Here is a 13,560-nt window from a genome sequence, read left to right on the forward strand (position 1 = left end):
CTCACCTGGTACTTTCCCTAATAGAGGCTCCAGGGCCTAGCGCTTCCGACGGAAATTGGGGGACACATGGGACACGTACCCCGATAATCGGGACCCTGGAGTAGGAGTCCAAAGAGGACCCAGCTGAGCTGCACTTCGGGGTTTTTGGAACCGCACTAGCTACAAGCCTTTTGGGTGTGGGTGCGAGAAGAGGAGGCACCAGCAAACGCGGGGGCCTAAGGGTTAAGCCGCTCGCAGCGCCCACGAAGCCCGGTAGGGGGCGCGCGCCGGCGGGAACGCGAGCGCGGGCGGACCTCCACGGGCCTTAGGCGCCCGACGCCCCTGACGTCACTGCCCCGCGGTCGCCAGGGCGACGGCCTCATCAGCGCGCGCGTCAGAGCCGCCTGTCTCTTGGCAACGGCCCGATCTCCCGCTCTCCCTCCGCCTGGCGCTGAGCCACGCGTCGTTCCGGCGTCAAAACGACGTCAATGGGGCTGTATCAACCCAGCGCGCGGAGGGGCGGGGGCCGGCGGGGGCGGGGCGGGGGCGGGGCGGGGCGCCCGGAGGCGGGGCCCGCGGGGGGCGGGGCGTGCGGCCGGGTTCGCGGCGCGGCCTCAGAGCTGACATGCGGCGAGGCCAGGCCGGAGGCACAGGCGGCAGCGGTGGAGCTTCGAGCAGCAGGAGCCTGAGCCACGCGAGCGGCCGAGCTGTCGGCAGGGCCCGCGCGAGCGGCGTCCTAGCCTCGGCGCCCCAGGAGCGGCGGAGGTGAGGCGGCGGCCGGGGTGGCGCCGTGGGGCGCGGGGCAGGCGGCCGGGCTCCGGGCTCTGTCTCCGGCGGCCCCGCGGGTGCGGGCCGGACGCCGCTCGTCCCGCGGCCGCCGTTTCCCCCTTTGTTGTGGGGCGGCGGGAGCCGGTCCATGAACCACTGAGCGTGCGGGGCTCCAGGGTTCGGGATGGAACGACCGCGGGCGGCGGGGTACGCGGCCCGCGGCGCAAGGGGTTCGGAAGGAGCCCGGCGCGGGGGCGGGTCCACACGCCCGCGGGGCTCAGGTGGTTCGGGGACGGGGACCGGAACGGCACTGGCCGCGGCGAGCGGGACACGCGCCCGGCGGGACTGAAGCGCTCCAGGGGTCCGGATAGAGCCGATCGCGGGCGGGTGGGAGCGGGTCCGCGCGCCCCGCGGGGCGACGGGGTCCGGGGCACCGGCGTGGAGCCGACCGCGGGCGGCGGGGCGGGCGGGCGGGCGTGGAGTCCGGTCGTCGCTGAGCTTCCTGCGTCCGCAGGTGCCCGGAGCCATGGTGATCATGTCGGAGTTCAGCGCGGCCCCAGCGGGCGTGAGCCAGGGCCCGCAGAAGCCCCTGCGGGTGGGCTTTTACGACATCGAGCGGACCCTGGGCAAGGGCAACTTCGCGGTGGTGAAGCTGGCCCGGCACCGAGTCACCAAAACCCAGGTGCGTGGGGCGCGGGCCGACCTGGAGCGGACCCTGCCTGGGGTGGACCCTGCCTGGGGGCAGCCAGCCGGGTGGGACCCCTGCCTGTAGGGTCCATCGTGGAAGGTCTAAACGCGGGCAATTTTTAGTTTGGTAGAGAAGGAAAATGTTTTATATTACGATTGCATAATTTGTACGAATATTAGGGGGCAGCAAAGAGGATAATGATCTAATAACCCAGAGGTGCAGTGCTCTCGTTCCAGAGCTAACGCCCTTCCAAGTGAGCCTGCGAAGACTTAGTACAATTATTTAACTTCGGCTATTTTAAGTAATATGAAGGGTTACTTTGGTTATTCCCCACACCTTCCCTCCCCCCCTCCCCAACTTTTTGTGACTTCTTGGGGACAAAGTGTTTTAGAAATTAACCTGCAAAAATGAAATGTTTAAATTAGGTTAAGTGAGAGGGTTTTTTAAATGAAAAAAAAAAACACACAAAATATCCTTTTTCTTTTTAAAAATCTATAGGTAGCAATAAAAATAATCGACAAAACACGCCTAGATTCAAGCAATTTGGAGAAAATATATCGTGAGGTTCAGATCATGAAGCTTCTGAATCACCCCCATATCATAAAGCTTTATCAGGTAAGGACCCAGTTTGCCTTTCTCTGTGACTTCTGGCAAGTGCTTTCGTTTTTATGTCCAACGACCTAGGTCTGCAGTTTCTGGAGGCTGCCTCCCTCTCTTTGGGTGTATGTGGGAGTCAGGGGGTTGGTTGTATAAGGTAAATAGACTGATGTCTGTACGTGGTGAAGATTTACTTACAGTTATTTTCTTGCTTTGGGATCATAATTGAGATTTGCTTCATGAAGATCTTACTTAGTATTATGATTTGTTCCAGTTTTAAAGGCATGGAGGTGGGATGTTGTTGCCTTTACTATGAAGATAAACAACCCGATCTATGTATTGACACAAGTCAAGTATTTAGTGTAGAAGGACAAGTTCCAGTGAAACTAGACACTTCTGCCTTTGCAGATTATTAAACTTTCAGACCAGCTGCTTTTACCAGTTTTCCTAAACTTACCTTTTCAAAGGCAGCAGTGAGCTCTTGTCTTCCCCCAAGTAAACTCCCATCAAAACGGAGATTTTGCTGTGGTGAGAGCAGGGAGCTAGCTATTTAATCCATGTTAAGGACGGGCTTCGCGCCGTCCGTTTGTTGGTTTGTTTTGTGACTTTAGTTTTGTTCTCCTGTTGAAACTAATAAAGTACATCTTTGGAAAAGAAGTGGTGGTTTAATTAGGACAGCAAAGCAATCTCTTTCTTAGCGGCCATTTCTGTGACGATGAAGTAGTCTCGTGCAAGAGAATAAGTTCTTTGCAAATGCTCGCTATTCCGTCCGGTTGTCTTGGCTATAAGTTCCTTTTCATGACTCTCATGAAACCCCAAGAGACTGAAATGAATATGGGATGGTGGGAGTGTTTGTGCAGTTGGCAGGGCGTACAATGGGCAGGAGACAGGACTGTAATTGAAAATTATCCCACGGACGGCTCTTTACTCAGTTAAAATAAAGTAGAAGTTGTCATCGGGGCTCGTGTTTCCAGAATGACAGTTTACTCATCATTGTTGAGTGTGGCACTCACATCGCCTGTCACCTGCTCTCTGGTTGGTCACCTGCTCTCTGGCTTGTGTTTTGTTCCTGTTGCCATTTGTAAGTTGCCGCCTGCGTCGGAAGTTTCCTCCTGGGTCACTGATGTCAGTGCCTGAGAAATGTGCCCGGCCTGTTTCCGCAGCAGCGGGCTGACCCCTGTCTGCTTTAGACTGAGTGGGAGGGATGAGCCAGAGCGTGGCCGCCTTGTCCTCCTGAACCCGCTGGCCCCCATGTGGAGTAGCCCAGTTAGCGATGCCTTGACCACACGATCCAAGTGAGGACTCTCCTGGGGTGAATTTTCTTACTGCTCTGCGTGCTGCTCTGACTGTTCGGGGCAGCAGTGGTAGTTCTGGCCCTGGCTTTGACATGGGATCTGATTTTCATCCAGCTGGCTCAGGCCCAGAACCTTGGTGAGACACTAAACTCTTTCCTTGAGGTTTTGTTTTTTTTTTTTAAACTTAAAGCACATTCACTCTTCATTCTTTCTCCGTCTTTCTTTTCTTTTTTCTCACTGAGAAAAGGAATGAACTCGTCACTCAGTGACACACATCGAGGGCAAGGGCTGTGAAAATTCTAGCTAAACTGCCTGGTGTTTGCTTTGCTTTTCAAATTTACAGCACAAAGCAGTTGTGTTTAAAGTATTCTTTTTAAATAACTATGTTTTGAGCCCTGAAGAAATCTTTTTCTGTAAAAATGTATTATGTCTCTGTCTCCCTTTTAAAATACCTGGATATGAGTTCGTTTTACTTTCAGTACAAATATTTGAATTTTACCTTGTTTCTTAGTTATGTTTTAAATTCTTTCAAAACAATATTTCAAAGTGAAAGAAAATGCTCACTCAGGAAGGGAACCTTTAAGGTGTGCCTGACACTGGCTGTTGCTGCTGACACATGCTGAGTAGTTTTCTGTACCCAGAGCAGACTGTTGTGGCTCACCCGGCAGAGCCGGCTTTTTGTGGCCTACTTAATCATGTTACCAACGCATGTGGGGAAGGGGTATTTGCCATCTATTATTCAGCCGTGCTGGCCATTGGCTTGAATAATCTGCTGCCTGCTAGGCTTCTAGAAGAAAGCTGTAGCAGAACTCTCGAATTGCTTTTACTTCTGTAGCCGCCAGAATCCTCTGGTGGGTGAGGCAAAGTGAGTTAAAACTACAACGTAGGAGAATTCAAATACACTCAGACCTTTACTGAGCCAAGGTATAGCAGGCCAGGCAGGCCAGTGAGGAGTCACCTCTGACTTTCAAAGAACTCTCCTGAGTAGGAATCCCCTGATGTGTTTCTTTATTGCAGAAGGTTTTTGTTTGTTTGTTTTTCTTTTCCAAAAATAATGAATGCACTCATCTGGAGAAGTTAATTCCCTGGGGCTCAGGTAGATTACTGATACGTCTGGTATGTTCGCTCTTCGTGTGGTTTAATGTTTAGGTCTTTATTTTTTTAGGTAATGGAAACAAAGGATATGCTTTACATTGTCACTGAATTTGCAAAAAATGGAGAAATGTTTGGTAAGCCACACTTTTCATACCTGTTGAAAACCAATGGTGCTCACTTGTCAGGAATTGCTCCTCCAACGTTGGGGTCTACCCACCTGAACTCCCACAGCATTCTTCACTTGTGCCCCCGACGGCGGCTGCACTGTGGACTTGGAGGCTATAATTTTGTTTTGTCGCTCCTCAGATTATTTGACTTCCAATGGGCACCTAAGCGAGAGTGAAGCACGGAAGAAGTTCTGGCAGATTCTGTCGGCCGTGGAGTACTGCCACAGCCATCACATCGTGCACCGGGACCTCAAGACCGAGAATCTGCTGCTGGATGGCAACATGGACATCAAGCTGGCAGGTGAGGAGGGCGCCCCCCGCACCCCCACACCCAGGAAGCGCTGCCTTGCGGGAGGGGGGCGTATGCAAGCCAGGGTCCTGGTGCTTTTTGCTCGGACACTTTTGCAACCGAGGCCCCTACTGTTTCCACCACAACTTCATCATCTGTTTCTTTGTCTTTCAGACTTTGGATTTGGGAATTTCTACAAGTTGGGAGAGCCTCTGTCCACATGGTGTGGGAGCCCCCCGTACGCGGCTCCAGAAGTCTTTGAGGGGAAGGAGTACGAAGGCCCCCAGCTCGACATCTGGGTAGGAGCCCTGTGCGCAGCGTGTTAGGTGCCCGTGCTAGAGCTGTGTGCACCAGCAGGGCGAGCAGGCGCTGACCGTGCTGTCTGGTTGTTTGCAGAGCCTTGGCGTTGTGCTGTACGTGCTCGTCTGCGGGTCTCTCCCCTTTGACGGGCCCAGCCTGCCAGCCCTGCGGCAGCGGGTGCTTGAGGGCCGGTTCCGAATCCCCTTCTTCATGTCTCGAGGTAGGTGTGCACCGCGCCTTCTCCCGGGCGGGCGGGCAGGGGCTGTTGGGAACCCGGAATGGGAGTTCAGGAGGAGGAGTAGGTGGAGGAATTTATTTCCTGAAATGCCTGCTTGACTGTCTTCTGGGTCTGTGAGTCAGGCCGGTGTTACTGTAGGGTGTTTACCTGCAAAAGAAACCCAACCCACGGGGTGTGTTTTGAGTGCCCTACTTATGGCCGGACAGGTGCCTTCCTCTGAGGGTGTCTCCTGGAGCTGGCTGAAGGCCTGGTCTCTGGAGTCCCCGCCCAGGACCCCCCGAGTCTCACCTGCTCCACACTCGTGCTTTCCTCTTCCATTCAATAAAGGTGTCCACTGACTTGTGCGGTCACAGCAGCACGGGGAGCCAAGTGGTCTCTGTAGGGACATTAGGAGGACTGTGTCCCACTCAGAGACCCGCCGCTCGGTGGGGGGCATTCTCTGGTGGCTGGTCTGAGCCACTGGCCCAGTCAGTGCTCCTGGCATTGGTGGTCTTTAGAATGGTCACTGAAGGGAGCTCGTTCCCTGCAGGGCTGAGGTGGCAACCCAGTGGGCGGTGGGGACCGTGTGCACAGGCGGTCTGCCCGGCTCAGTGCGCCTCCCTTGACCCCCAGACTGTGAGACGCTGATCCGCCGCATGCTGGTGGTGGACCCTGCCAAGCGCATCAGCATCGCCCAGATCCGGCAGCACAAGTGGATGCAGGCCGACCCCACCCTGCCACTCACTCGCCCCACCAGCGCTGCTCTCAGCTACAACTCCAACCTGGGCGACTATGACGAGCAGGTGCTGGGCATCATGCAGACCCTCGGGGTGGACCGGCAGAGGACCGTGGAGGTGAGCGCTGCCCGTCCTCCCCCCACCTTGCTTGTTCTTGGGTCGGGGAGGGGGACGGGACGGCTTTATCAGGAAAAGCAGTCAGTTGCTAGTTGAGTTAAAATGGGAACACGGGCTAATTTAAGGGCCAGCTTGTCCACTCTTCTAAAGGATATTCTGGGCCACCCAAGAATAACCCTGGGAACAGCCTTGTCGGGGAGCCTCAGTGACCCGAGGAGCCGTCCCGAGTGCCACCTGCACACGGCCACCCTGCTGTTTTGTCCTCTCCTCTGGCCTGGCTCTGACCCGCTTCTCTGCCTCTGTCTTCCCAGTCACTGCAGAACAGCAGCTATAATCACTTCGCAGCCATTTATTACCTCCTCCTGGAGCGGCTGAAGGAGTACCGCAACACCCCGCCATCGGCCCGGCCGGGCCCGGCCCGGCAGCAGAGGCCCAGGAGCTCGGACCACAGCAGTTTGGAGGTGAGGGGGAATCTCCTAAAGCCCCACCTGTGTCCCCTGAGTTAGGAATCCCTTGCTCAGATGTGCCTGGGAGCCAGACACAGGCTGAGCCCCTGTTCCCCTGTTCATTTTGTCCCCCATCCATTAAGCCCTGGGTGGGGGCAGGGGTTCCCCTGTGGGCCCCAGACCAGAGGATGCAGAAGAGGGGGTGCTGGTCATTCTGTTGGGGGTCAGGCCCGGCTTGTGGCCAGTCGACCCTGGTGCTGGCCTCTCGGTGCCTCCCCCTGGTCATTTCCGTATGCGCAGCCTCGGAGGGAGGGTGCACGTGTCCTGAGTCTGGTCAGCTGGTGGCTGACATCTGCTAGTGCCAGAGTGAGGCCAGCATGGTCTTTCTTGGGATGCTCGAGGTTATCTCAGAGCCACTGATAGCTACTGTCCTTCCATGCTGGCCCACAGGTGCCTCAGGAAGGCCTCCCCGGTGATGCTTTCCGGTCCGCTCTGCTGTGCCCACAGCCCCAGACCTTGGGGCAGTCTATCCTGCAGGCCGAAATGGACTGTGACCTCCACAGCTCACTCCAGGTGTGTGAGCGTCTGCGAAGGGCGGCGTCTGGGGCGGGGGCTTATCTCATTCCCAGTGGTGGTGATGACCCATACCAGGTCACCCAGAGCCCCAGGGTCACTGGTTCATTTCCTTCCCGCACAGCCCTGGCTCTTCCCTGTGGACACCAACTGCAACGGCGTGTTCCGGCATCGCTCGGTCTCCCCCAGCAGCCTGCTGGACACGACCATCAGTGAGGAGGTCAGGCAGGGCCAGGGCCTGAAAGAGGATCCAGAGGCGCAGAGACCCCTGCCTGGCAGCACGGTCCGGAGGCACACACTGGCCGAGGTCTCCACCTTCTCCCCATGTATCCCTCCATGTAAGTGTCCACGTGGGCAGGAGCACAGCCTGGTGGGCGGGTTTATGGTTGGGACTACAAGGGGCTGATGCAAAACACACCTTTTATGCTGGGTGGTTTCTTCTTATCACAGTTCTCGGATTTAACCCCCAAGGCCACAAGGATCACACGTAGACACTCCAGGAGGTCATTCCATGGTGGGGATAGTGGGCGTTAGCTGCCCCCAGGTGCCAGGAGGACAGGTCCTCATCCCTGGCCCTTCTGTGTCCTGGGTCAGCTCCACATATCACCTGCAGCCAGGACTCCTGTGCTGGCTGTCAGGGCTCCCTGGCCTCTGGCTGTCATAGACTCCCACTCCCCCAAGGTTGAGGATAGATGTGGGGTGGACAGTACAGCTGTCTGCCTCTGTCAGTGGCTCAAGGGCTACCCAAGGGCCTGAGAGTCACTGCCAGGGGCATGGGGAATGTGACGTGGGTGCTAGTGGGTTGCATGGGCCGTGGGGAGCCTGTGCCCCCCCCCCAAGAGCACCCTGTTCCTTCTGCAGGTATAGTCATCTCCTCCTCGTCGGCGAGTCCTTCAGAAGGCACCAGCTCTGACAGCTGTCTGACCTTCTCGGCGGGGGATAGCCCAGCGGGGCTTAGTGGATGCCTGGCTGCTCAGGGGCTGGTGGGCACCTGTTCTCCACTCAAACTGGCCTCGCCACTGCTGGGGGCCCAGTCTGCCACCCCGGTGCTGCAGGCGCAGGGGGCCCTGGGAGGAGCTGCCCTGCTCCCCATCAGCTTCCAGGAAGGCCGGAGGGCTTCGGACACCTCACTCACTCAAGGTGACTTCTCCTTCACTCTCATTCCCACCTTCCCTTCCAGATGCCGTGTGCCCTGGCAGGTGTCCCTTTGTTCTGGATGGCAGAGGTTCCCCCATCCCCTAGCTGGGCCTGGGTTGAGCAGCAATGCTCCCTGAGCAGATCGAAGGGGCCACCGGGTTCTGGACAGCCTGGTGTCCTGGGACAAAGTCACCTGGCCTCTAGAGGCTGGTCTTAGAAGCTCAAGAGACACTTGGGTGCCAAGCAGCAGCTCCTGCCCTAGAGAGGGGTGGGGTCAGGGAGGGACCCTCCACACCTGGCTGCCTGGGCTCCCACCATGCCACCCAGGGCTTGGGAGCCCTGAGCTCCCTCCCTAGTTCCGTGGCACTGTTCTGCCTTTCCACAGAGGATCTCAGTCTGCCCAGATGCATGCCTATTCCGTACTGGAACTGCTGCCCCAAATCCAACCTTAAAGATGACTTCCTAACCTTGCATGGGGGGTGGAGGGGTCATGGAAAGTATTTAGATGACCAGAGAGCACCCTCAGCCCTGTAGGAAAGCATACCAGTCCTTTTATCCATCATTTTCATGTTGCCCGTTCCTCCTCCCTCCTCCCCTCCATCTGGGAACCCCAGCCCAGCCTTGGGCTGCTGGTCCTGGGCTGGGGATGGAGGGCCATAGACCATCTTCATCTGCCTCTCCCCAGGCCTGAAAGCCTTTCGGCAGCAGCTGAGGAAGAACGCGAGGACCAAAGGGTTTCTGGGCCTGAACAAGATCAAGGGGCTGGCTCGCCAGGTGTGCCAGCCCTCTTCCAGCCGGGCCACTCGGGGAGGCCTGAGCGCCTTCCAGCTGCCCGCTCAGAGCCCGGGCCTACATGGCAGCGGGGCCAGCAGCCGGGAGGGCAGGAGCCTGCTGGAGGAGGTGCTGCACCAGCAAAGGTATGCCTGCTCTGCACTAGTCGCCCGTGACCTTGGTAGCACTCAGGTCCACTGGGATTTCTGTCTCCTAAGTTCCCCCTTCTCCATGTGATCAGATGAGTGTGCCTCCCTACCCCAAGTGTGGGGAGATCTGTGGGCCTTGTTCCCGCAGATGGTGGCAGAGGTGGGGAGCAGTCAGGTTTTGTCACTTTGAAGCCTGTAAGTGGGGGATGGAGGGGGCATGAATTAGAATGTCACCTCTGGTTGGCATCTCCGAGCTGCTGCAAAAGCACGACAGAGAATGGAAATGTCAGGAATTGCTCAGGGGATTAGTCACGCACGGCATTTCGTGTTCTGGGCAGCTCCAGCCGGCACTTCCATGGGGCGTGGAAACCGATGGTGTCTGAGCCTGGCCGGGTGGAACTTGTCAGGAGAAGCAGCGCTCAGAGCTGGCAGTGACCTGTTGCCCTCCCTGTTGCTCGTGTCCCTCCAGGTTGCTGCAGTTACAGCACCACCCAGCAGCCCCGCCCAGCTGCCAGCAGGCTCCCCAGCTGCCCCCAGTCCCACTGGTCCTGGCCCCCTGTGACAGTGCCCTCCTTGTGTCGGGACTCCAGAAGGACCTGGGGCTGGGGCCTGGCCCGCTGCTGCCACCCCACCTCCTCCAGGCCGGGATCTCCCCGGTGGCCTCGGCGGCCCACCTCTTGGACACCCACCTGCACATCAGCAGTGCCACGGCACCCCTCCCTGCCGCCACACCCCTGCAGCCGCACTTTGCCATGCTGCCCTCGGGTTTCGACCCCATGGGGCTGCCGCAGGGGGACTGTGAGATGGAGGACCTGACCTCGGGCCAGCTGGGCACGTTTGTCCTGGTGCAGTGAGGGCTACCACGCCACCCTCCTTCTGCATGGGCTGCTGACTCCTCGAAGCAATAATCTCAAGAGTATGTGAAGGCGATTCCGGACTCAAAGCCAATAACTTCTGAGAAGCAAAACAAGCAATACGTTTGGTGTTTTGGCTTTTTAGTTTATTTTTGTTTTATTTTCTCCTTGCACTGAACAGCTGCTGCTGTGAGTAGGGACTGGAAAGTTACTGAAGAAAAATAATAATTGAGGGTGTGTTGTGGGGGTGGGTGGACAGGAGGGAGAAGGAGGGAAGCGACAAGACAGAGGACAGTGCTGGCCCTGCTCACAGGCCAGCGCCACCGTGGGTCAGGTGGCGGCAGGAGGGGACCATCAGCTCCCTCGTCCATGGGCGCGTCGGGTCACGGAGGGCACTGCCTTGGACAAAGCCACAGTGTGAGCCACGTGCCACGTGCTTTGTGTTCCTAGTTTAAATTCCCCTCTGGCAATGTTACAAAGTGGGAACAAATGTGTGCACCTCCACCACGTGTGTGCACGTGCGGGGTTGAGAAGCATCCTTTTTTAATGAACAGTTCCACTTCCTGAAACATTTGTGCTTCGAATGAAAGCTGTGAACTTTGTGCTTTATACATAAGTTTTTAAAAAGCTCTAATGGCCAGCCCAGGAGAAGATAATCTGCAAATTCTTGGAATTCTCTCCCTTGAAGTCAGAACACAGAGGCTCGCTTTTTCTTGTTTTAGATGGGAGTTTTATGGACTGCTTGGTGGTCGATTCCAGGAGTCTTCGGAGGAGCCACGAGAAAGAACCTCAAAGGGGCGGGTAGGCTCTGTCCTGGCACTTGGCACAGGGCCTGGGTGCCTGCGAGGGAAGTTACCTCCTGCCGCACATGTTATTTCCGCTGCTAATTACGTTTTTACGCATTTCATTATCAGGGTCCAAAAAGAACAACTGACTGGGGGATGTGCAATATAGTGAGGCTGGGACGGACAGTGGGCGGCGACTGCCTGCACTCACGGGTCACTGTCGGGCAGCCCCACCTTCCCCAGGCCCATACCTGTTAGGCTTTTGTTCAAGAAAACGGAATGAGAGGTCAGGTCATTATTGTTCAAGTTTTGTTCCTTTTTAAGCAAATACTGTATATGTGTATAATAGACAGACACTACTTATTTTTTATATTTTTTACTACACCTTTGTGTTCCTGGTTTAAATTCCCCTCTGGCAATGTTACAAAGTGCTACATCAGGTCTGTGTGGAGGAGGGAGACAAGTTGCCCTTACCTGGCAGGTAGACCCAGGTGGTGGCTCAGGTGGCCATGGGCCTCTGCGTGCAGGGAGGACGCTACTGCGTGCTCCCTCTGCCTGGTCAGCACTGGTCCTTTACCCCAGGTGCCTTCAGCTCTCTTGGCTCTTACACCCTCAGTATTAACAGGTAATGATGGCAGGGGAAGGTCGGCATTTATAAAAGCCAAAGATCACCGGAGTTTCTGGAGGGCTGGAGGTGGTGGCCCAGAGAGGACACGGCCCCTCCTGGCCCTCCGTCTGCGTCTGCCCAGCTTGCTGCTACTGTCCTTCCTGCCACCACTGCTGCTGCTCTGTGGCTGCTTCAATGATGGGGGCAAAGGACTGTCCTTGCGCCTGGCCGCTGAGAACTCTCCGAGGCCTCTGCTGACTTGTAAGGAAGGTTGGGGACAGAGAGAGAACCTGGGGTCATGGGCCTTTGCCTCCTCACAGAGACAGCAGCACGTGGAGTCCAACACAGAACCAGTTTCCCGTTTGAAAATCAGTTCTGTTCTAACCCAGAGATCAAAGGCCTCAGAACAATGACAAGCACTTTACGTTCACCGTGGTTTTCTTTCTCGTTGCTGTAAGTCAAGGTGTGTGTCTTGTTTAAGTGTGTGTGACGTGTGTTTTATAGGTTTCTCCACAGTGCTGTTCCCGAATGAATGCGGTAGCCGTTCAAAGGCACTCTGTGATCTGATTAAGATGTATATGGTTTGGTTTGTTGTTTTTTTTACTATAAATGAATTGATTATTTTGTTTCTTATGTTAACATGACAAATGTATGCCAAATGATTAGTGGATGTATGTTTTTTAATTTAATATTTAAATAAAATATTGGAGGGAAAAACCTTGACTTTTTCCCGTGGTTCTCTGGGGCGTACCTTCCGGCCGCTTCACTAAGAGGCCAAGTCCTCCAGGCTCATTGACGGCTCAGATCGAAAGAAGAGGGCCTGGTGCCAACTGCATTCAGCCTGGCCGCAAAGAACTGGCAGCACCTAGCTGCAGACGCCACTCCCCTCGCCTGGCAGTGGTGTGGGCACAGGGTGGTCAGGGTACAGAGAGGAGTGGCCTGAGGTTGGCATTGAGGATGTGTGCCAGGCCTCGCAGGCTCTCAGGCCCCTTCTTGGGGGGCAGGCTCTGCTAATCCGCTGAACCTCCAAACACCCACGTCTGTTCGCAGCTGGTTCTTCCCAGGCACCATTCACTCCTCTTCCTCTTGATGGTCTCTGAACCCACTGACAAGTCAGGGATTCGGAAGACTGACAGCCAGACTTCCTGGTCTGTTCAAGTTGGCTTTGCCACCTAGCAGGAGGGCAGACGTGGCCACCTAAACAACAAAGGATCCTCTTCATCCTGCACCTGGAAAATATTTTTTGGTTAAAGTTTTTAATTTTTCTCACCCATTCAAATGGTCATTATAAAAAATAAATTTTGTAAAATAAGCGTTGGCAAGGGAAAGATTGGAACTGCCGTGTGCTGCTGGTTGGAGACAGTCTGGCTGATCCTTAGCAAGTTAACAGAATCACCATATGGTCCAGCAATCCCACTTCTGGGCACAGACACACAAGCTGAAAGCAGGGGTGGGAGCAGATCCTGCACACCTTTGTTCGAGGCAGCATTAGTCACAACAGCCAAGGGGTGGAAGCACCCACGTGTCCCTCCAAGGACGACTAGATCAGCAAATGTGGTCCATGCACACAATGGGATGGTATTCAGCCTGAAAAAGGAAATTCTGACGTATTACGTATTACGTGGAGAAGCCTGGAGGGCATCATGCTCAGGACACAGTCAGGCACAAAGGACAAAGGCTGTGTGACTCCCGCTTCCCTGAGGCCCCGGAGGAGTCGCTCCGAGGGACAGAAAGGAGAGCGGGCAGAGTTTTGGGAGGATGGAAAGTTCTGGAGATGGATGGTGGTGATGGTTGCACAACAGTGTGCATGTACCTAATGCCACCGACCTGTGCACTTAAAAATAGTTGAGATGGTAAATTCTGTATTGTGTGCATTTTACTACAATGAAAAGAAGGCCCTTTTGGGGGAGATGCCCAGGGAGGCACAGCAGCTTCCTCCTGAGAGCCGGGCTCCGGGGTGAGGGCTGAGTGAGCGAAAGCATGGAGGAG

The 13,560-nt window shown here is 55.7% G+C and overlaps 1 protein-coding gene across 1 annotated transcript; it reads left to right on the forward strand.

The window, feature by feature from the left end:
- The first annotated feature begins 612 nt into the window (after positions 1-612).
- On the forward strand, positions 613-12,273 carry SIK1 (salt inducible kinase 1). Its single transcript, XM_070407110.1, has 14 exons — positions 613-744; positions 1,262-1,429; positions 1,934-2,050; positions 4,493-4,556; positions 4,729-4,890; positions 5,053-5,177; positions 5,275-5,398; positions 6,029-6,249; positions 6,561-6,710; positions 7,146-7,268; positions 7,393-7,606; positions 8,130-8,408; positions 9,091-9,322; positions 9,795-12,273. Exons 2-14 carry the CDS (start codon positions 1,274-1,276, stop codon positions 10,177-10,179), a joined length of 2,352 nt encoding a protein of 783 aa, XP_070263211.1. The 5' UTR covers positions 613-744; positions 1,262-1,273; the 3' UTR covers positions 10,180-12,273.
- Positions 12,274-13,560: the final 1,287 nt, after the last annotated feature.

This window comes from Myotis yumanensis, unplaced genomic scaffold, assembly GCF_028538775.1.
Source record: "Myotis yumanensis isolate MYYU_CA2020_CCGP unplaced genomic scaffold, mMyoYum1.0.hap1 SCAF_2, whole genome shotgun sequence".
Taxonomy (NCBI): Eukaryota; Metazoa; Chordata; class Mammalia; order Chiroptera; family Vespertilionidae; genus Myotis; species Myotis yumanensis.

Coding starts and splice junctions, on each gene's coding strand:
- SIK1 (XM_070407110.1), top strand. CDS start 1,274: ATGGTGATCATGTCGGAGTTCAGCGCGGCCCCAGCGGGCGTGAGCCAG. Junction 5,178..5,274: donor GCCCCCAGCTCGACATCTGG/GTAGGAGCCCTG, acceptor GGTTGTTTGCAG/AGCCTTGGCGTTGTGCTGTA. Junction 7,607..8,129: donor CTCCCCATGTATCCCTCCAT/GTAAGTGTCCAC, acceptor TTCCTTCTGCAG/GTATAGTCATCTCCTCCTCG.